Source organism: Taeniopygia guttata, chromosome 3 (genome assembly GCF_048771995.1).
Source record: "Taeniopygia guttata chromosome 3, bTaeGut7.mat, whole genome shotgun sequence".
NCBI classification, from domain to species: domain Eukaryota; kingdom Metazoa; phylum Chordata; class Aves; order Passeriformes; family Estrildidae; genus Taeniopygia; species Taeniopygia guttata.
Window position 1 is genome coordinate 40,343,012 of NC_133027.1, and position 24,167 is coordinate 40,367,178.

The window sequence follows — 24,167 nt, forward strand, 5'->3', positions numbered from 1 at the left end:
AATTGTTCCTCAGAATGTGCCAGTGGATCATGGAAGGGCATAGAGAAAATTAATAGAGAACAGTAACATTTTCTGTTCTTTATGCCAAAGAAAGGTCATCTAATTAAATTTTCAGATACTGTATTAAAACAGAATAAGTTGGATTTTGTTCACTCAATATAGTAAAATTATCAAATGTACTGCTACAGGATATTGTAGAAATTGAAAGTATAATAGGTACAAAGTCACAATAGCATTGATCAGACTTCATAAGCAAGGTGGTCCAGATGCAACTTTTTCCTCAAAACATCTCTAAATAACTGATTATCAGAAAGCAAGAGAAAGTATTTTTGGAAATACATGAGTTCTATTTCATGTAATGCTTTTGGTATTTTGCAAGACATTTTGACTTACATGTGAAAATCAAAAATGTCATCTGTTGCTGAAATTAAGAGGAATATTCATATTGGAAAGCAAGAAACTGGTTTAGTGGCAACTTATTATATTTTAGTTTTCTTCTTTCTATAAGGTTGAACATTGCTGCCTTTAAACTCTGGACCATCACAGGAGTAACCACTCAAGCTATGCTGAACTAATACCATTTATTCTCGAAGATATTAAAAGATTGTGGTGTTGCTGCTTATGTGTCATGAAGACTAAACTGTAGAGGGTCTGGAGGTAGACCCTGCATGTTGCAGAAAAGTTCAGGCTACCTATGTGGGTGCTAGAGATGTTCAGTTTGATTGCAGCAGGTTTTGGAGTTTTGCAGAGACTCCGTGGCATCAGGGGCCTTTGAATATAGATGTAAAAGAAGGAGAGAACCAGAACATTAATGATAGGGCTTCCAGGGGATCCAGCACGGAAGACTGTAATTTGATAAGTATGTAATTTATGATAAATACGTATTTTTTAATAAATATGTAGTATATATAACCCCAAAATTTTCAGTTTAGCAGTGGGGAACTTTGTACAAGTTAATGTCTCTTTTTTGTTATACACCCATTAATGTTTATATATTGAATTTAACCTGCAACTTTATTTCATGATAAAATTAAGTTTTATGAAGTCTTTTCTTCAGAATACATGCAATTCTGCAAATTAGCCTGTGATTAATCCCAATTCTTAAGTAAATAAATTCTTTAATCATTATGTCAAAACTTTTTTGACTGCTCACTGCTAGTTAACCACTTACAATAAAGATTTTAGTGTAAAATAACACAGCTTAAATGATCTTCAGCTACATCTGAGGTGAAAAACTGGATTAAATTAGTTCAGTGGGACTAGAAATATGTTAAGTCTTCATGGAACACAACATTGCACAAGCAATGTTAGACTATTCATGTGTTGTGAAGTAGTCGGTAATTAAAGTAGAACTTTATAGGGATCTCTATTGCTTCTTTTATTTGTATCACAAAGAAAAGGATTGCACATCCCAAAGATGCATCTTGAATATGTGTAATATGTAAGAGTATATGTGAGATACAAAGGGCTTGTTGATAATTTTATGTAGGTCAATTCATACTTTTGTCTCTCTGAAAATGCAATGCTTAAACAAATTTTCTCCACAGTAATATAATACTAAATACAACCAAATCTGTTCAGTAAATACATAAACAATTCATGATACAAAAAAAAATTTTCTTTTCAATTATATTCATGTTGTCCTCTACATTTTTTCCAAATTATATGATTCTATGTTCACAGGTACTTAGTTTCTTTCTGTAATTTGGAATCCTAAGTATATTTCTGTGCCAAGTCTGTATTGATGAAAAAGTACATAAAAATTTAAAATTCTAAGATTATTTGAAATATATAAAAACTTCTTAGACCTAGCTTGCAAATTTTTAATACTTAACATGATTATAAAAGTTGTTTCCATTGCCAGATTCAGCCTTCAATGGAAACTTAAGACAAGAAAGTGAACAAGCAGAGAATGCAAAATATGGGGGTTTTGTTCTTTTTTTTTCCTGACAGTAATTGAAACCTTCAAGGTAAGAATATCATATGATACAGAATTAATATGCTCATTTCTATGCACTCAGTATTTTCTTTAGTTGAGATTTCATAAAATTTTAATCTGTAGCATGTACAGAATATTAGAATTTTAGGGCTTATTTTTGATTTTTTGAGCTTTGGTTTAAGCTCTAAAAAGATTTACCAAAATCTATTAAAATAAAAGACAAGCAAGAATATGGGTTATAAGAATACTTAACATGTTGTGTACATAAAAACATGACAGCAACAGCTAAAAAGCATTTTAAATTAGAAGAAACATAAATTGAACATCCAGTGTCAATAATGTCAATATGTAATGTGAATCTAATTCTACCAGAGATATGTTAGTGTAAGATATGTGGAAAATTTTGAGTGTAGTTTTGAAATGCTGGGATTTTTAAATTATTAACCCCAAATCATGACATTATAGAAATGTTATGCTATTCATAAATGTTTCCTTGCCCCCTCTATCTTCATCTTCACAGCTGCATAGTTTATTGCACCACAGATGCAGAAAAATAGCTGTGTAATATCTTTGGGTGAGATTCTTAGAAGAAGGGTAATTTTTTTTTTATTTGCACGAGACTCGAGATATAAGATTCAGTTCCCAGCTGTGTTACAATAACTTGCTGGCCTCAGGCAATTGCCTTAGTCTCCAGTGTGTAAAACAGAAGAAATATTCCATATCTATTATGATCTGGCTGTCTGATTTATTCAGTTGTCAAAAGTAGTTTTTTCAGACAAAGACAGTTGCTTACAACAATTTGTGTGCAAAGCACGGGGGGTATCCTGTCAGTGTCACATGCTTATCTAGCTGCTGCTAAAACAGGCTATCTCAGGAACTAAATTCTCAGACAGAGCTTTCTCCTGGAGGTTTCTGTTTTCTAAGTAGAGCAGTTAAAGCTTAGCTTTAGATTCAGCTGGACAAGAATTGGCATTCTAACCAATACCATTTTTTTCTCTAAAGCAGGAGAAAAAAAGATATTATCAGAAGAATTCTTTTCTCATCAGATACTATAATTATACCATCTGGGCTGTTGAGAGGATGGCATCTAAATATTGCAGTTCCCTTAGACAAGAAAGACCTGAGGGACCCTGAGGTCCTCTGGGAATGCTGCAAATTGCATGTGCTGAGTATGTGAAGAAAAGGTTCCCAGAATCTCTTCCTCTAGAATTGCAGCAACTATTTGAGGTGACTGAAGAACTTGGCTTTTTTCTTACTTTTCTTGTTCATGCCCTTCTATAATTCAAAGGGTTTATGACATCTATTCTTCCTGCAGTGGGCATTCCTATCTCACTGCCCTGTGCCAACTCCCACGCTTGCTGCCTCCTGCTTACTTCACAGTTACCCCTCACTTAAGATTTTCTAAGTTTTCTAATAGCTAAGATTGATTTAGTGAGAAGCAAAAGGGAGGGACTGCTGGAGTGAAAGAGATTATTTTTGAGAAAAACTCAAAATAATATCTTTCATTTTCTTTGGTGGAAAAGGGGCATTCAGCAATGTACTGGCATGGAGTGTAAGCTCAGCACTGGACTGTAACATGGCATCCAAGTGTTTATTAAAAAAACTAAATCCTGTGGGTCCAATATATAAAGTAAGGGGTTGTACTCTTAACACTTTGCTGACTGACAAATCCAGTTTCAAGTGCAAGATGAAAAATCACCTTGAACTGTGAGTATCTTAAAACCAAAGTATTGTTTGCCAGTTTAAAATTTCTGAATAGATATTAACCTGCCAATAAGGGCAAAGTTCTGAGCATGAATCCTTTCTGAATCCTCAGATGTCATTTTTTGCATGAACAAGACTTGCTCACAAGTTAGCAAATCAGATAAATATATTAGACAAGAAATTGCACAGTGAAATTCAGAAAGTCTTTCAGAGTATGGGTGGCAAGGATCTAAGGAAGAGCAGGGTAACGTTGAGACATGAACTGTCAGAAAAGTGACAGAACAGCAAATATAGCAAGAAGTACTGCTACTACCTATCTAGGTGTTCCCTTCATGAAAATAGCAATGGTTGGGCAACTTATTGAGTGCACACACTCAGGAATCCAGAGTTAGCTAGGTTCAGGCTAGATTTGTGCCATGGAAAGTAAAGAAAAACATGATAAAAACTGGGAAAACCTCCTTAGAAGTTTGTGGTTGACAGACTTTGGAAAGAACATGATTTTCTGTGACTTCCATTTCCTTTTATGTTTTTTTGCTCGAATTGCTAAATGGATAAGTCACTGTGGATTGCTTGTAACTGTCAGAACTACTACACAAGAATAGGAACAGTTTGTATGAAATGGGGAGCTTTCTTGCAGTTTCAAGTATGTTTCTTCTTTCCTAGCACAGGTTATGAATGGCTTGGTTGTTGAGTACTGTGTTTTTAGACATCCTCAGCACGATTCTCTCTTTTCCATACCATGAGCAGACATTTGTTGGTTGTATGTGGAGTTGATTTCCTCATAGGGTTCTTAAATTAATGAGTTTTTAATATGAAACTATAGAGTAGCACGTATAGATACTTATTCCCATAGGCTTTTTATGTAGGTGTAGAGATGCATTTAATTCTTTGCATCCCTTAGAGCCCTTTATTCACCTCCTAATGATAGCCAAGTGCTTCAGTTCTCTCTTTTTTTAAATGAGTTTAAATAATTTTGAAGGGTTTAAAAGCTCTGCAGATTTTGTTACTGAGTCCAGATGAAACTTAGTCTGGAGCTGTGGCTCATTTTTTAACCTCCCAGTGTCACAGAGGAGAGAACTGTAATACTGCAGGTTATCTTGTTCCATATGATAAGTCCACTGCACCTGCACAGCTTTATAACAATAAATCATGGTGTAAATGGCACACTCAGGAGGCAATGGACTTTTACACAAGCAATAATTTGGTCACCTGTTGAAAGCATCACTGTTGTTCAGCAGAGGAGCAAGAAAACAGCTGGGAAGCCCAGGAGCACCAAGTGCAATGCATGTGTGCAGGGCTGAGCTATTGCACTGCCCTGGGTGAATGGTGTGCAGAGGAACAGCCAGAATTCAGCAGCACCAAATATCCCAGCAAATTCAGCAACTCCAGAGCTCCCAGGACATGCCAGTTCTCTGCTGGTCAAGGGTGCAAGAGGAGAAAGGCCTGAGACTCATCCAAAAAGGCAGCTAGGTGCTCTTATATCCATTTCCAAAACAGTGCCTGCAGGCGCCCTCAGGCAGAATGGGGCTGCCTACTGACTTAGGCCAGGAAGGCACAGAACAGGACTAGAAACCAGTCCAAACTGAAAAGTAGCTGTGATGAAGAACAAATGCTCCAACACCATTCTTATGGTGACTGCAATAATATTTTTACTTGTTAATTAATTTCTTCTGGCAATCAGTGTCTTAAATTATAGTCTGTACAAATCTCAGCAATCTATTTAGGACTAAACATAGATATATTGTATTAAATTGCCCTTGTTAAGTGGAATTCCAGCAGTATTAATTACAAAATTATGCCATAACTAGAGCATTTTGTGCAATGTTTTGCTAATACTCCATTAATTTATTATATTTTTGCCTCATAATTTAGAACATTTTGGCTAAATTATTTCTATTCCCTTTTCCCTATTATTTTATATAACAATAATTTTTAAAAGCATAGCTAGTCTATAACTTTTTATCCAAATAAGTAAGAGTACCCATGATATAAATTACAGGAGTTCAAACAACACTTGGATCATTAAAATATTTGAGAACATTAATTAATATAATTTTACAGGCAAAATATACTGATTTTTTTAAACAAATGAAATATTTCAAGAGCTGTCTTAGTGGTTTTCATTTAATAGAAAGCAAAGAAGGGAATTAATTTAGTTTAGCAGAACCTCTCAAAATAATGTGTCATTGCAAATGATAAAAATTGAAAATCAGCAAAAAGGCAAATAAACATTCAAAACAAGTATAACCTATTCCAGAAATAAACTTTATTTATTTCTGTTTACGTGCATCATCAGTAATATTTAATTGAATGGTCTGGGACAGTCAGAACAAGAAGGTTGTACAAATACTGTTCCAGCTTTTCTACCAGCTTTTCCTGAAGCAATGTTTGGATTTGGAGGGAGAGCTGAGAGAGGATTAGAGAAAGAGTGATGTCTCACTGTGAAATGCATATATTCAGTACAAAGTAGCATTAGAGAAAGGGTGATGTTTCACTGTAATGCTGCCTTTGTGTAATGCATGTACTCAGTATCTCATACCTATGAAATGCTGAAATTTCTCATTACCTGGTTGTAACCTGTGTTCCCAATGTAAGGTATTTCCTGATATGTCATCTCCTTTCATCTGGAATACTCAAAATACTTGGGAAAGAGAGAAATACATAATAATAAATAATACACAATACATACTTGTATGTGTATATGTTCGCTGCCACATTCTTAATTTTTTTTATATACTTTGAGGCTATAAAACTCATATTAAGCCTTTCTGCCAAGCAAGTAGCACTTTTGTCAGGAGAGGCTATTTGCTATAGGACATGAGGAATTAACCTGATGATTTAGTCAAGTACCCTGTTCCTGATCCTGTCATCAGTCTTCAGCATGGCTTTTGAAAAGCCATGTTCCCACTTTGTTCTTCCAGCTTTGACCTGGTGTTTGAGACTAATAATATTGATTGTTCCTTTTACAACACTGTGAGATCTACAGTTAACCAATGCTTTGTGAATCCTTTGTTTGCTATATTTTGTCTTATTTGGAAATCTTCTGGTCTTTATGTCCCAGCTCAGCTGATAAATAATGAAGGAATTTTCATGTAATATTCATTTTACTTATCTAAAAATGGTGTTATGAAGAAACTAGAAAATCTTCTTGCCCTGATGGTTTGCGTGATTACTGGTGAAAGCAGACAGCTTTAGGAGAAGTCTTAGAACAAAGTACATTCTGTGAATAAGTCATTCCCTATATATTGCATTTTCCTGGGCCAGAAAAGGCCTGGCTGAAGCTGAGGAGTAGAGAAATAAGAATGGAATAAGGTGAATGAAGGCAAAGGAAAATACGCACAGAAAACAGAACCAGAACAACAGAAAAAAAAGCCCCAAAAAAGGTTTAGATTTTAAACTAAGTGTTAAGCTTTTCCTTTCTAATTTGCTGGCTCATTTTTGCAAGTCTTTTTAATGTCTTTGAAATTGATTATTTAATTAAAATTTCATCCTAGTAATAGGTTGAGGTTTCTTCTTGATAATTTGCCACTACTAATCCTATCCTTCTCTAATATACTCTGAGGCTTTTGGCCTCAAAATTAGCCTTAAAATTATTATTATTATTATTATTATCTAATAAATGGGAAACTTCCTCAAGCTATCATTATATTATTTATAAATCTTCAGATTACACTAATAGCTGTCCTGCCTTGTGAAGGGAATAAAAACATAATTATATGAGATCTTGCTATGTAGATCACTCTCTGTCAGTCAAAGGCAGAGGGAAATTTCTCATGAATCTTGCAATGCAGCCTTGTGGTAACTAAAGGGAGCTTCCAGGAAGGCTGGAGAGGGACCTTTTACAAGCTGGAAAGGGCTTGCAGTGGTGGGACAAGAGGAATGGCCCTAAGCTGAAGGGGGGTAGATTTTGATTAGACATTAGGAAGAAAATCTGTAATATGAGGGTGGTGAGGCACTGGAATAATTTGTCCAAAGATTTTGTGGACTCCCCATCCCTGGAGGTGTTCAAGACCAGACACTGTGGCTCTGAGGAACCTCATCTATCTATAATTAACAAAATGCTCATAACTTAGTCAATATGAGCTACAGATTTGTCCTTCCCATGTGTGATCTTTCTGACAGAAACTAATGTCAAGACAAGGTGTCTAATTTTCTCTCATATTTTGTAATGGATTGCATTTTCTCTGTAACGCTTTTAGAAGATATATACGTGCGATAGAATTTTCCTAATGCCATGGGTCTTGCTTTGTTTATATTCAATTCACATCTGTGATAATCCTTTAGGACATAGTACTGCAAGGTGCTGAGCAAAACTGGGGAGTTACTGAGCAATGTCAGTTCTCATAGAAACCGGTGAAGTTGAGGGCAATTTGCTACCCAAGTAGACCTTTAGTACTTCAGAGTTAGTTAATCCATTTGTCTAGTAAAATAAATGGATAAGACTGGGGAGGAAAGCATCTTACCTGTGGCTCTCCTGAGGTGTATCTCAACTGCAGTCACAGGACTGCAGGCTGGCTGCTTTGGCACAAAACTCTGCATAGGCTGCAAAATCTGTCCTGGAGGGAAAACAGCACCTGCCAGCAGGGTTGATATGCTGGACATGTGACAGAGTTTCAGAAAACATCTGCCAAATCCAATCACTGGTCGAAGGTAGTTTCTGAATCTGACAAAGCACAGTCATGAGCTGAATCCAAGTGTGTGGTGTGCTTGGGCCAGTTGTGACTTGGGTCACTCTAAGTAAAAGCAGAAGTAAAAAATATTCAGTCTAGACCAGCAAAATTTCTTTGGTATTTCATCTTAAGAAGCCCCATGTGCGCTGTAATGTGCTTTTCTGCTGTCCCCTGTCCCAAAGTAGTCAGCCAAGTCTGGATCCATAATTCTTTATAACAGGCACATCACTAAGCCTTGTTTTCCTGCACCCTCTCTACGGACAATAAAGAAATACTAAAATCTCTCATTTCCAAATTGCCTTTGAAGCATTTGCTCTGTAAGTAAAATAAATTGTATTAGTTAACATTTCTAGGTGCTGCTGCTGCTAACCTATGCTGTTGATGTCTTAGGATGGACCTGGCACAGTTTTAGCCAGTGCTAATGGCCATATCATGTCTTCAACAGCTTCTGGGTATAGTTTGAACTCCAGCACCATCAATAGATAATTTCCAAATGGAAGTTTGGATGTGCCCCTGTTATCGATGGTGAGAGTGTTCAGCAGTGTAGCTGCAGGATGGTCTCTGTCAGCAACAGATGAAGACAGTATATTTTATTTGCTGGTGGAGAGAGCTTTCCACTCTAATACAAAGCCCAGGTGGAAGAAGTGATACCAGCTGTTATTTAAATGTGTTGTAATTTCAGCATTCATACATGAAGCCTCTAGTGTCTTCTAAACATTTGGTTTCCAAACACATTCTTGCGTTTCCTTGGAAGATCTTCTCATTGTCAAATTATTGTCATGGATTGGGTGGAGAGCAAAGCTACTTGTCACTTAACTTAAGTCTTGTGAATTCAAGCATTGATAGTGGCTAGTGGCGCCCTGTGTTCGGATCCTGACTGTAGAGGTCACATTTGGATGGTCTGAAGAACTTCTTTAACCAAGGAAGTCTTCATTTCTCAAACCAGAGAATCACTTTTCACTGAGAAGTAAGAAGTTGAGCTCAAACTAAGGAGAGCCACAATCCCTTTGAAAGTGTATTGACCACTGAATTTATCGCCAAGCGTGGCCACAAATACTTTCAGTTTCAGGTGCTGTACAAGGGATCCTGGCCTTCTGAAGTGTGATTAGATGGAGACAGCAAATGGCCTGACCAAGACAGGTCATGTTCAGCATTTCCCAAGCACATCTGCAATGATGCAGAATTTGTTTATTAAATCTTTATTTCTGAGAGTAACTCTTTTCTTTGCAAGAAATCTGAGTTATCTCCAGAGATTACTAATAAATTTGTTAATATTCAGATAGCATTTTGAATCCTTCTATGCTCTTTTACATCAAAGAAGGTTAACTCTTCTCTGTATAACCTCATTAGTTTTGTTAGTTTTAAGTATATGCCTAGCCTTGTTCTTGGCTTTGGTAAAAGCTGAGCAACATTTGCAGAATCATGTTTAATGAAGCTTTGGCATTTAAGGGTATTGCAAATGCAAATATCATGGTATGAAAGTAATATGTGTGTGTTATAGGAGTTGAATCCTGAAATATATTTAAATATAATAGTATGATACTTGGGCTTTTCCCTGAAGTTTAACAATATCTGCCAAACGTTTGAGAAAGGGGGGAGGGGAGAGGAAAAAGGAAGGAAAAGGAAGAGAAAAGAGAAAGAAAATTTTGGTATGCAGGAATCAATGAAAATGGTCTACTTTTACACCTAAAGTTTAGAAGCTAGTGGTTTTGTTTGTTTACTTATTTTCTACTGATGGTTTTTACTTTGTAAAAAATCTTGTCTTGTATACAGTCAAATGCAGAACAAATGCAGGAAAAGGCAAATGAATTCATGTGACTAGAATATCCAGTCTGTCCTAGATGCTAAGGGTACAAGCATAGCTTCCTTGTAATATAATAATTTGTAATCCAAATATAACGTATAATTGTAAGAGTATAATAACCTAATATGACAATAGTACATAATATATGTAGGGGAGCATCTTTTTAAACCCAGGAATGACTGATATATAAAGCATAAAGGAGCATAAATGTTTGAATTCACCAGACATTTTAGGCTGGCTCCTGAGTTATTTTACGCTTTTTTTAGTCTTACAATAGCATTTGAAATACCATTGTGCTCTGCTTCAAAGTCAAGTTAGTGCTACTGTACATAAGCACATTGCTTTCACCATTTTTGAATATGGGGTCAGCCAATTTTGTTGGGGGCAAAGCTCTGAGTAAGGATAAGCAGGAGGGCTCTCATGACCTTGTCTATACATGCATACATTCTCTAGAGCATGTCACTTCTCATTTGTCCCATTCTTACTGCTCAAATGCAGTGTCTTCTTTCCCCGCTGTAGCATGAGAGAATGCAGATGTCAGGACTGCTGGTCATGATCATTGTTCCTATCACAGAAATTCACCATTTGCACCTCTTCTTGGACAGCTGTAGGATTTAGGATGATCTTGCAGTTTCCAGTTTCCTGTTATGAATTATTTTCCTGTTCACTGTCAAGCATGTGTGTGTGCAGGTGTCTGGCTGTTAAAATGGGACAGCCAGTGGATCACTGTTTGGAAATTACTGCTCAGGCTTAGCTTGCACAGCCATCCTAGCTAAAGATAACATTTAGTTCTCACACTGCCTGCATGGCCTGAATACATTTTCAAAGTGTCAGTCTTGATTTCTATCTTTCTCTCTGTCCTTCCTAATCTCTGATGCATGTAGCGGACACCATGAAATGGATTTTTCTTGCATTTGAATTTCACTGATTTCCTAAATCCTGTTTGCCTGGAGGGAGAATGACAATGTGATTTTCTCCTTTTCCACTTGGCTCTCAGAGGTAGTGCTCAGGACAATGCTACATGTCATCACTTAAGCATGACCAGAAGCACTCCCCACTATGGCTGGTTCTTCCCTTCATCTTATTTTTATTTCATATTTTTATAAAAACTTCACTGCAGTTTCTTGTGCCCATTCAGTTCTTGCTACTTTGTGTCCTGAGCCACTGCTCAGATCATCTTGACTATTGAGAGCAGAAAGGGAGGCTGTACAGCAGAGCTGCTGCCAGCCCAGACAGCTGTATTGACTGAGGGTGTGGAAAGCTCATCCCACCAAACTGACATCATGCTATTCCCACAGCTCCTGTGAACTTCTGTTTGTTTATTTTCTTAGTTTATATCAGAGGCATAAAAAGGCAGAAGAGCTTTTGCTGCATTCAGATCGGAGCTGGAGATGGAGCCTGGTTTCTTCATATGTCATTGTGGTTGCAGGGTCTTCACTCCTGAAATTTGTCATGTGGACAGAGGTTTTGAATAAAATCTAGAAACAGGACGCATGCTTTTACATCAAAGGTAAGCACCAGATTCAAAACTGCAATTTGTCCTTCTTTCTTCTTCCTCCACTCAAAGGGCAGCTGCTTAGTCGTCAATCAATAAACACATTTTATTTCATTTTAGTAACTCCTAGTCTCTCTGGTGCATAGAGTTTTCCTTTTTTTATGTGACCAGGTTAAGACAACCTTGGCATAGTTAAGTAATTCAGTGCCTAGATTGACTTGATGTCAAACAAGGTCCTGATCTATCAAAGGAAAGGTCAATCTTCTCAGAGCATTCCTAAGACACAGTAAAGGGATTGTCTGTCTTCAAAAACATGGTTATGGCAGCTGCTTTCTTTTGAGGGCAAGTCTAGAGTGAAAATTGCTCTCCCTTTCAGAAAAGAGCTTACTAAACATTTGGCAAGAAATCAGGAGAATCAGATCTGCTGTCCTGTAAAATACATCTTTCTGGGAAAACTTTCTTAGTATTGTGCTACAAGTTATTTAAATTAAGCAAGGACACTTTCTACTTTTTCTATTAATGTTCTATCATGGTGAAAAAAAGGCATCAAGATTCAACGACTTAAGAGAGGGAGAGGAAGAACATTGACAAGGGAGGATCTTAGCCATACCATTTACCAATCCTTGCTTCTATAACTGGTTATTTTGTCAAAGACAGCATGGAGGGTAAATGTTACAGACAATCTGATCAAGCAAAGGAAGTAGGTGATGCCTTTGATCAGAGAATTGAACTTTAAAGTTAAATTAATAAAAGGTCAGAGGCCTATTAAATTATTCCAGGTGCAAAGCAGAGTTTTAAGGAGAGTAATTTTGGCCTTAGGTACCAATCTTCACCCAAATACAATTAAATAGACTGATGTGTGGTTTGTTGGATTTGGTTTATTTTTACCCTGGCTCTTGTCCTGAGGCAGTCAAGGAAAATACACGGAACAGCTGGATTTTTTAGTACTTTTTCAATAACATGAAGTGCTTTTTGTCTGTGATTGTTTTGGTACTGTGGGGATTACCAGTGCTACCTTTATGCTTAGAGTTCATTCTTAGGAGACCTTCAAACTGTCTAGTGCTTCAGGGCTGCTGTCATATGTATTAATTTTTAGTGAACCCTTCCTCTAATTACAGCACAGCCACACAGCAGTTCTCTGAATTCTGTAATAAACTTTGTGTAAAATCCTCATTGTCTCTGTGGGAACATAGCTACCAGGAAACTCAGGGGACAAGGTCATGTTAGACCTTTGAACATTATGAAAATTGCAAAACAGTGTGCTCCGAGGAGCCTGCATAAAATCTTGTACCTGGATTCAGCTGATGTTACTATGTCAGCATGAGTTGCTTGAAGGAGGGGAGAACAGCAATGCTTTTCTATTTCTAAACACTCTTTTTTACATTTGTTTAGTTTATGCAGCATAGTTTCATTTTAATCTATGCGGTGTTATACTGTTGGCATGTTGCTTTCACTATTCACTTAAAATAGAGACTATAAAACAGGGAAAGTAAACTGCAGCAAGGGGGACAGATGGAATTTTTTTCTCTTATGTAAAAAATACAAAGTAATGAATATGTATGCAATCACTTTTTTACATGGGACATGCAATGAATAGGTCTTTGTGTCTCTGTCACAGCCCCCTAAGATATTACAACCTCACAGAGATTCTTCTATAAATCAAATGGCAGAATCTAGTGTCTTCTCATTAGCAAAAGGGAAAGATGCCCCTTCTTGCAGGGAGTGGCAAAAAAAAACCAAAACAAACAAACAAACAAAAAAAAAAAACCAAAACCACAGATGTTTCATTAAAAATATTAATGCTGTATTTTTTCAGACTGAAAAAAAAAAGAATGCCATAATGAAAACAAGTACCCTAGGAAGGAAACAAAGCACACTGTCAGCAACAACTCTCTTCTACTGTCTATCAGTTCTTCTGCAGCAGCCATCATCCAAATAGCTGAAGGGCTTCTTTTAAGCCTCTGCATGCATCCCTTTTTTGTCTGATTTCTGTATTAATTTACAAAACCTGTGAAAGGAAATTTAATCACGCCAACTAACAGTAGGATTCATATTCTGCTATTTATTTATTTTTTTTATTTCTATATATTTACCAAGGAAGTTAGGGTCCTATTTTGTTAGCAGCTGGCAGAAATTATGTGCAGTAATGTATTTGATCAAGTAGTTTGAAAAGTTAAATATAGTGAAAAGTTCATTAAATAAATCTTAATAAAAACATATGTTGTCAGAACAGACCCTTCAAGTCATTGCATATCTTTGAATACTTCTGAAGCTCCATTGCACATACCAACTATTCAAAATAAGAAGTAAAATATGCAGAAGTGAATTTTCAGTTGAGTCTAGTGAGACAAGCATCAATCCCTTTTTTGGTCTCTACATGTGGGTGATCTGAACATGAAGAATTTTATTTTCTCTTTAAAAATGTGTTCAGAAGAAGGCATTTCCAAGACTGTTGATTCAAATGAAACTCAGTAATTGAGTAAACAGTGGCTCATACTGTATCCCCTGCAATATCCAAGTATGGCTCAAGAATGCTTTTGGAAAAGCTAAACTCCAAATGATTTCTGGACTGAATTCTTCCTCCTTGTTTCCCTTTTACTGCCTGTGAACCTGCAAACCTAATGCCCAATCAGGTACTTGAAAGCAGGTGTGACAGGTTCTTATCTAACATTGAAATCGTGAGACTCTGACTAAATGGAGCATAGTTCTTACACTTTATGTTCCCTGGCCATTTTCCATTTGCCACGGTACTGTGTATGTGCATTTATTTTAAAACCTATTGTTCACTGTTTGGTTAAGTCATAATTAAGTAAATACATCCTTTCATTTACCATAACACTGAGCTATTGTTTTGAAAATTTGTGCTGCTTAATTTACAAATCCAAGATTGTTTCATCTGCTGTTTTTTCCAGCAACACAATGGACTTTGCCAATCATTGCACTAAATTTGCTTAAGAGATCAGAGTTAATATGAGCTCATTCAGCTTTGCCATCTATCATGCAGCCGCATTGAGTGGCCTCTTTAGTATCCAATATAATTAAATGTTATCCTTGAGGAGTTTGCATATTGCTTATTTTCATTCTCCTGTTATAATGGGAAAATTGCTTTGCCTTATAAGCTTGATCTCTACAGTCCCATATGAAAGATGTGTTTATTTACTGCATTTTTAAAATAGAAGAGATATATTCCAGGAGGTAAAGACCATGTAAATATATTTGCTTTTAAGTGAACAGAAGAGGTGGTACCATATTATGTACCTGAGAGGCCAAATTCTGGGAGTGCCCAGTGTGTTAGACCACCCCTGGAGAACTGGCTCTGCGCAGCACTGCTCCTGTTCAGTGTGCTAAGGCACCTCTGAGGCTAAGCCAAGAAATGCAGCATCAGCAAGGTCCATGGCCAGGCACAATCCTTGGTTTATCCTCAGTGCAGCTAGAGTCACAGGCCCCAACTCCAGTGGAGCACAGTTCCCAAGTGGAGGGACCTTGGCTTCCCACTGCTCTTGCTTACACAGCCCAGCCACATCATCTCAGAGCTTGTCTGAGCACCCACAGCCAGAGCTCCAGGAAGGGCAGAGACAGTGAAGAGTCTGCTGATGCTCTCAGGGCCCCAGCAAAGGGTAGAAAAAAAGACTGCTGAGGCTTCCATAAAGTGCTGCAGTGGTCTTCTATTTTGCAGCATCTCAGAATAATTCCTGCAGTGTTTCCATAGGAAAGTAGAGTGGGTGCTAAAGTATCATACTCTTCAGCTTCTGTAAAGACAATGACAATATTAAACTCTACCTGTATGTAGAGCTAAGAATGTCTATAATTGCTTCCAAGACCACATTTCATAGAATCATGGAATCAGAGAAGCATGGAATCATAGCATAACGTGCATTGTAAAGGATTTTAAAGGTCATCTAGTTTGAATCCCTCTGCTGTGGCAGGGATACCTTGCACTGGAACAGATTACTCAAAGCCCCATCCAAGCTGGCCTTGAACACTTTCAGGGATAGGGTATCCACAGCTTCTCTGGCAAACCTGTACCAGTGCCTCACCACCCTCACAGAAAAGAATTTCTAATGTCTAATCCACACCTGCTCTCTTTCTGTTTCAAGCCAGTTCAGTTTGAAGGAAAACTGAACTATAACTATAGGTTATAGTACTTAACCTATAACTAGCCTTAACCCTTGTAAATAGTCCCTCTCCATCTTTCTTGTAAAACTCCTTTGAGTACTGGAATATTTCCATAAGTTCTCCCTGGCATGTATATTGGAATATTTCCATGAGTTCTCCTCTCTTCTCCAGGCTGAACAGCACCAGCTATCTCAGCCTGTCCCCACAGGTGTTCCAGGCCTGATCATGGTCATGGCCCTCCTCTGCACTCAGTGCTGTAGCTGCACATCTTTCTTATGTTGGGGGCATCAGAACTGGATGTGATTTAAAAGTTGTTTTAAAAGTTCATTGAATATTTGAGTTTCTTTGCTTTAAAAAAAACAGAATTTAAATATACACTGTACTTTGTTGTTTTTGCAAGAACAACATATGTAGGACTCATACACTGTGCAAATACAAATTACTTACAGCATGATTTTAAAGTATTCTTCGTCTTGTGTCAATACTAAGGTCTGTCCATATTTTTTATACAGGCAGATTTGTATAAATATATATAATTTACTGTAGTTTCATACAACATGAATTTGCTGTTTAAAAGCAGGGGGGAAATGAGCAGAGAATGGCACAATCATTAGTTTATTGAATGCTTTGAAAAAAAAAATACTATTACAGGGAATGATGTAGAAATACAAGAAAGTGTTTGCAGAAAAAACAAGAAACAAAAACATACAAACAAAAAATCTGAAAAGCAGCAATAGAATCAATATGAAGTCAGAAATCCATGATGTATGAAAACTTCTGGTTCTCCAAATGATCAGTGAAAGACCAAAAAGGGCAGAGCTTGCATACATTAAGACCATTCAATTGCAATGCCCTATTCAAAACTGTTTTCAGCTTCTTAAGAGAGAATTTGGCCTCTTCACAAAGGTGCTCGTTGAGCATCACACTCTATTATAAGAAATATGTATAATGTACCATCAAATAGCAGGAACATAAAGATTAAAGAAAAAAAATACCTGCATTCTTAACTTTAATAGATTTTCTTCCTCCTTTGTACTTCTTGATAAACTAGGTAGAGAATTTTAAGTGTCGTGGAATATTTAGGGTCAGTTTTTCTGTTAATGTTTGCTAAGGTATCAAGCAGATGCCCTGGTCTACAATGATTAGAGGCTGTTAGTGGAATTTAACCCCTGACACACCTGTGTCAAACCAGTATGACAAAAAGCATGAAAATGTAAGTGCTGAAGCAATCTACAAGGATGTGCCATAGTCACTCTCAGATAATATTCAAGTCACATGCCTTTAAGTAATAAGGGCAACAATAAAAGTAATTTCTAGAAATTTATATGGTAATCACAGCCCCAAACCAGGGTGAAAGTCTAACAATAGTTTAATTTGTATGTCCTTTTTAAAAAAAATTCTAATCATATCTTTGAGTTAAAGGCTGCAGACTTACTGACTTGAAATCGGAAGATTTGTATTGGGTTTTTTGGGTTTTCCCCTTTTTGTTCTTTTCTTTATTGCTTCAATAAAGCTGTCTTGCTGACAGCTTCAATAATTTCTTCAGGTGAATTTTTTAGGTCCCAATTCTGTAAGAACTAATTAAATAATTATTTCTTGTATATCAGGAATTTAATGGAGGGTTGCCATCAACTTTGCTGTATTGTTTTGCTGTTTTATTTTATGGGCAAATTGAAGCTTTAATTGATGGAAGGTTGCCATCAATTGGGGGTTAAAGAGTTTGTGTCTAACCCACAAGCAGCTTCTTAAAAAAACCAAAACAAACAAAAACGAACAAAAAAACCATAAACAAAAAACTAAACTAAACAAAACTAAATCTTGCTTTTCACCTCCCAAGAATGTAACTAGTGGGGTTGAGCCAAGAATAGTTAATTTTCTTTCTCAAGGGTGATAGATATATGATATGAACCAGAATCACAGTTGGCAATTGCACCTGTCTAATTCTGTAGGTATCTATTTTTTCAGGTGTATTGACAGCACTGTTTCTCCAAGTTTACAACACTGAGAAACAATGGTAGTGTCTGCATGAGAGAAGAAATGTCAGCTCAAACTGGGGCTGACATCGAGTCAAGTAAAATTTTTTGAGACTAAGATTATGAAAAACAGGGATTTCTTTCTCCTGACAGATGAAATGAAGTCATCACTAATATCTTCTGTCAAGGAATATTGTTATTACAAGACAGTATCTGTACACCATTTTAAAGAATAACTTTAGTTTTAGATTGGATTGGTCATTTCTTTCTGAATCCTGTGTCCTAGTTTGTATATAATTAAATAAAGGACAATTTAAATGTGTCTGTTGTATATGAATTTAGATTCAGTTGACCTAATGATCATAACTATATACCTATGCATAATGCTAAGCACAGAAAAATTCATAAAGGCTACTTCAGATTGGAGAACCTAAATTTCATCTATTTCCACAAGGCCCAAGGATAAATCTCAAGCCGATAAAATAAACTGGGAACCATAACACCAAGGGGATATATAAAACTATCAAGGTGAAGTGATCATTAATGGTAGTTTTTTGTAAAATAAAGATACTATCTGAATGTAATTTATAGACAATATGTCATATTAAAAGGTATATTAACGCTATTGAAATCTAGTTAATTATGATTCAGGTTCATTACACTATAATTACTCAAATAGATTAACATAACTGGGACCTGAAATAAATGATGGAGGATTGTTTTTTTCACGTATTTGCTAGCCTCAGCTGAAGCTACTTCAGCTGCAAGAGGAAGGCATCTGAGATTTCAGGATATTGTGGAGACCCTGGGGGCCATCCCCTGAGTTGGAGAGACCCAGGAAGCTTCCCTCAAAAAGCTGTTAAGACTCCATTGGCTCCTTCCCCTGTTCCTGTGTCTGTTCCTATGCCTCTGAGCCCTCCCTATTCCCTGACTGGCCCTTATCTTTGTACTGCCCCAAGACCAGGGTCACCCCGGGTCTTCTGAGAGAGAGAAACCTGGACCCTCCATGTGTGTGCCTGGGAACTCTGAACGTCTCACTGCGTGGCTGAATTAAACATCTGTGGATACCATGCAAAGGCCCTTTCTGCTTCTTTACCCTGGACTTTACTTGTAGCAGTTCAGGCTGCTACAGGTTATGTTCTCAAAATATTCACCTCCATGAGAATTTTTGCTATACCTTCCTTATATTTATAAAGTTATTTCTCAGAGATATCTGTGTATTTCTGTGTGGTTTATGTGAAGTCATCAGCAGTCAGATCTCATTTGTGCATTTTTCCATGTTTTCAAAGCTAAAATTCCGTTTTCTCTCCTTCCTGTGAATTCTTCTAAATTTATGAATACACTTTTGGAAGTGCTTAGGCAGTAGCAGCCATTGTAGAAATAATTTTAGCATTTCTGGATATTCAACACTACCAAGCTATTTCATCTAGGTGCTTAAAACAGAAGGGAGGCTTTGGTAGTTTTGCCCTCTACTTCACAGCCTGGCCATTGGCAATGACATTCCCTTGCCAGAAACATAGGAATGGCACATCTTCTGTCAATAGGTGTTTGTATTTAAAATCTTCGACTGTTTTATGTAAAATAATCTTATGGGTTTCTTTAATTTCAATAGAAATAAAAACAAGACCAAAGAAGTTTCTTTGAACATCTTTGTCAAATTTTACCAAATTCTGTTCACATGGAGATACTTATAGAGAAGTTTATAGCTAGGTGCTAAATCATTACTCATTAGCCACCTAGGCTGGATTAGTCAGCTTTTTAGTCTCAGGTACTTTTTTTCCAGTGGCATAGGACTCAGAAGAAATCTGGGTATTAGCAACTTCACTTTGCTCTGTCTTTGCATAAGTGGGAAAAAGTGTAAGGATTATGAGTTGAGATTCTTTTAGTTTCATGGTTGATTCCTGTGATAACAGGGATTATGAACTCAACCATGAAACTAAAAGAATCTAAAGCTAAAATTTATTCTTCTTAATAAATTTGAGAAGGCAGAACCAGTTTCAGAGTTTTCATTGTGTCTTCCACCTCCACAGCTGGGAGCATCCACAGTCACTCTCATCAGGGTTGTAAGTGTACCCTACCTAGCTACAATCTTTGCCTTCCGACAGTACGGAAGCTGGACAAAACACTGATAAGAGTATTATACACACAATTCTGCCTTAGGCACAGATGCAGACTACACATTCAAGCACTCTTTTCTATCTCTAATATTCATTAACAGATAATACTTAAAAGCATCAGCTAATAAATTAGGAACCCAGTACCTTTCCTTACCTTGCTAGTTTTATACACCTTATGCCTGCATGGATTGGCTAGTACAGGTTAATTTAGGATATAAATTTCAAACAAGACAAAGCGCCGTCTCGTAATATACTTCCAGCACAGACTTCAAAATAAAGTTTTAGCATGGCAAGAGACTAGAAAGCATAGATCTGAGCTGGGTATCATTAGCTTAAAGCAGGACACCTTCCCTTGACCAGGGTGCTAATGAAAAGCTTTCTGTTATATACTTTGCTTTAGAGATTACTATTAATTTTCTTGGACCTTATATGTGCCATGGAAATTTTTCCCAAGCTTCCTGCTGGCAGCTTTCCATCAAAGCACATGGGAATCAGCAGACCATTCTCTTCCAATATGTGTGATACGATACAAGTGTACTTCACCTTTCCAAGAATAATTATTCTCCCTGCTAAAATCAAGTAACAATATTCTGGCTCATTCTCCTTGAAGATCTCCACAAGAGGACCAGCCTTACAAATACTAAGAGTAATTGTTGGTGGAGCCATTGAATCATACAAATTAGGTAGATATTGCACTCCTAAACACCTTGTTCTTTTGTAGAATGTTATGTGTCAGGTTTCATTTCATCACTCTCTGCTTGTTCTACATTATGTCTTCATCCTAGAAAGAGAAAGTAAAGTCCAGTGCTGAAAAGATTGTTGCATTCAAGTTTAAGCAACTGGAAGATAAAGGAATCTTGGGATGTTGAAACTTCACTATCTCCAATAACCATTTTGTATAATAGAAAAATTCTGCTTTCAGATAATGCTTCCTCATAGCCCACTCCCAGTGTTGCATTGGCTATGTCCCCAAAGCCTTTCAGCTACCTAAATTTTTAATGCTCTTACAACAGAACTTACTCTCTACAGAAGGTTCATGTCCAATGAGTAGCATTGGAGAGAATCTGCTGAAATTACTTCCCTTAATCTGGCAAGCTGGGAGACCCTCTGACCATTTCTGTAAGATGCATTCTCCATGGGAAATGCTTAGAGAGCAGAGGAATCTGGCTGGCATTCACTGTCCTTGCTTTAAAAATTTCACAAGTAGAAAGATATTCAGCTAACAAATGAATAGAGCTAATACTGGGACAGAAACAACATTTCATAAAATATCTTTCCATTGCAATGTATTGGACTAGTTAATTGTGGTTACATATTTAGTAAAATAAGTGTAATTGCTTTATTATTTTGATTAATAATAATAACAATAATTATATATTTTATTTATCTTGGTATATAGAATTAACTTACTCTTTTACTAACAATCATTGTCACTGAGTGAACTCACAAATGGAGGCAACCAGACAAAAAGGTACAAGTCAAAAGTTCTCAAGGTCAAAACACTCAGAAGTCCTGCTTATGCCTTTCTGTGTTGTCTTTCCAATACATATTAGGGTGGTTGAAGTCCCGCCTTAGGTTCAGGACTTGAGAACATGAACACAGGGCTTCTGTCTGCCCATAGAGGGCCTCATATACTCAGGTTTTCTGGTCAGGCAGCCTGAGGGCAGCAGATGACCACTATGAAGTCTCCCATCCCTTCTTTCCTTTTAATTCTGGCCAGCAGCTCTCAGTCAGCTCCTCATCCATCTCCAGGTGAAGCTCAATGCACTCCAGCTGGGCAATGACATAAAGGGTAACACTCCTCTTTGTCTCTCTTCCTGTACTTCCTAAAAAGCCTGTATCCTTTTATTTCAACACTCCAATCATAGTATCCATCCCATGACATCTCCCTGAAGCCAATAAGATCACAGCTCTGCAGGCATGTGCATGTCTGTAATTCCTGTTTTTTATTCCCTACACTGTGTGTGTTTGCACACAGGCCCCCGATGAAGCTGAATTACTGTCTGCAGTGGTTGGAATGACCCTGAGATTATCTCACTTGGTTAAAGTATGGTGCTAGTAATTCAAAGGGCCTGGATTTGATTTATCTGTGGGCAATTAACTTAGGAGCTGGACTTGATCCTTGTGGGTCTTTTATAACTCAGAATATTTTCTGATTCTGTGAATTCCTGTGCTACTCTTCAGGTGCTCTCCTGCTGATGTGTGAGGTCTCTCCAGGCTTTAGGAATCTATTGCTGGCCCTGGCATCAAACTGTTGGTCTGGGGATGAATTGAGGTTCTGCTTCCTTGGTAACATTAGTTTTAAGCCCTTTTGACCAGCTTGGCAAGTCTGTGACTAAAGATGACACTTTGTCTTCTCTGACAGATGGACCCCATCAGCCCCACAGAGAACAGGTTTCTCAAAATTAGTCCCATGATCTAAGCAGCCGAACTCCTGCCTGTGACATCAGTCCTGTAACCATTTGTTGATCTGCCAGATTCAACTGGTCCTCTCAAACCCATTTGCTTTGATTGGGAGGATTGATGGAAAACCTGCTTGTGTTCTGGAGTCCCTTACTGCTACTCTCAGAGCTCTGTGATCCTTTATACTTGTCAGGGTGCTCCTGGCATTATTCCTGGTGCCCACATGAAACAACACCAGCAGCACATGAATAGGGTTGCCTACTACTATTACCCATTACCTTTTCTTTGCTGTTCTTATTGTTACACAGGGAGCAGATCAGGTTGCCTTCCCAGCTCCAGCATTTCTCTCTGAATTATGACAAGAAAGGCTGTGTTATGTCCTCACCCTATGTCTCAACATAACACTGTTTGTATTTCACACTTCAGAGTGAGTTATGTAACAGTTACCATCAGTAGGTACAGCTCTAGTATATGTGAGATTTAGTAGAAGGACCTTCCGTGTTCTATGCATACAGAAAGAATCAACTTTCAGCACACTTACTGCACAGAAATCCCCTTGATTAAATGTGTAGTCATAATTGCATACAGATCAAAGTGGTAATCATGCTGGCTGACAGCACCAGTGATGTAAAGCACTAATATTCTATCCAATATTCCCTTTGAAAAATGCCCTCTGACTATGAAATACAGGCATGCTTTGCATTTTCTGCCTTAATGTTTTTGGAGGTTCATAGAGCTGGGTTTCTATCTTACAAGCTTTTCTTGGCAGATGTTTATCAATCAGCATCTTTTCATTAAGCTGGCAGCCACTGTAAAAACCATTAAATCTCTGAGCACTTCTGTCCTAGGCAATTTGTCCTTCAGTGCAGGTCTTAGCAGAGGTGCTCGTACTAAAAGGTCCTTGTAAAACTCATGGCCCAAAGCTCTAATTCTGCAATGATCTCTCTGTCTAAAGATTCCTGAAGCAGTGAAGAATTTATTATTTGGGCCTCTCCCCATACAGAGGTATCAGGAAAATAGGAACTAATGATAAATTAAGTTATCTGGAATTCAGAGTCACAGTCAAGGAAGGAAAGATACTAATATATTTTTTCATGTTTACAGTGAAAAAAAGAGGGTTCTAGCTACTCTGAGGTATATTCATGTCAGTGATAAGCTGGCAGGCATGCTGGTGCTGTATTTTTTGGTACTCCATGCAAAGATGTAGTTTCTAAACAAATGTAAAAGGCACAGCACTAAATCAGATATCAGCAAAGCTCAGAGCTTCTGGAGGACACTGCCATGACCAGGCTCATGGGCTTGAATTATTGTTACAGTTATTTTATTATAAGAAGTTGAAAAGTGTTTCCAGAGCAAGGATCAAGACAGGAGAAAATAAAAATATGAAAATATTAGAATATTCTGAGGATGCGAAAAAGGAATAATATATTTTCTTAGACCAGCTGACAGAGCTTGTAAAAAGCCTGAGCCTTTCCTCCAGATGGGAAGCAGGAACTTCCATTGTCTGATAAGCAAAAGTGGAGCAGAGCATTCAGCTTGCAAGAAAATAGGTGACAGGATCATTACGTCCCAGTCTAGGAAAAGAGCAAGAAATATCACCTAAATCATGAGAAACATTGAGAAAATACTTCAGGACCAGAAGAGAAGGAAGAAATTTTATTTCTTTTATTGACAAAACAATATTCCTTTGGGTATGTGTTGGGTCTATGACTTTAAGTATCTGGTAGAATTATGAGTCTTAGTTCCCAAGTTTGTCTTTTGAAAGTATTTTATAAGTTTCCTCTGAATATTGGGCTGAATTGTTCAAAGATGAAGTACCTGGCCTGTGGAAATTTTTTTCCCAGTGGTAGCTGTATTTTTACATCCTGCATTGATTGCATATGTGAATTCTTTTTCATACACAGTGTGTGTGTTGTTTTATCCAAGTAATTTCAAGGATGTTGTTT

At 37.3% G+C, this 24,167-nt stretch overlaps 1 protein-coding gene across 4 annotated transcripts in view; it reads left to right on the forward strand.

The window, feature by feature from the left end:
- The window catches only part of MANEA (mannosidase endo-alpha), a 55,780-nt gene that overhangs the window by 22,130 nt on the left and 9,483 nt on the right, over nucleotides 1–24,167 (forward strand). For 2 of the 4 annotated variants that reach the window (XM_072926668.1, XM_072926667.1), the window contains exon 6: nucleotides 1,865–1,970. The exons of the other annotated variants lie outside the window; for them this stretch is intronic. In XM_072926668.1, the coding sequence (XP_072782769.1) occupies nucleotides 1,865–1,950 (86 nt within the window). In that variant the 3' untranslated portion in view covers nucleotides 1,951–1,970. The remainder of the gene's footprint in view (nucleotides 1–1,864; nucleotides 1,971–24,167) is intronic. 4 annotated transcript variants of the gene reach the window in all.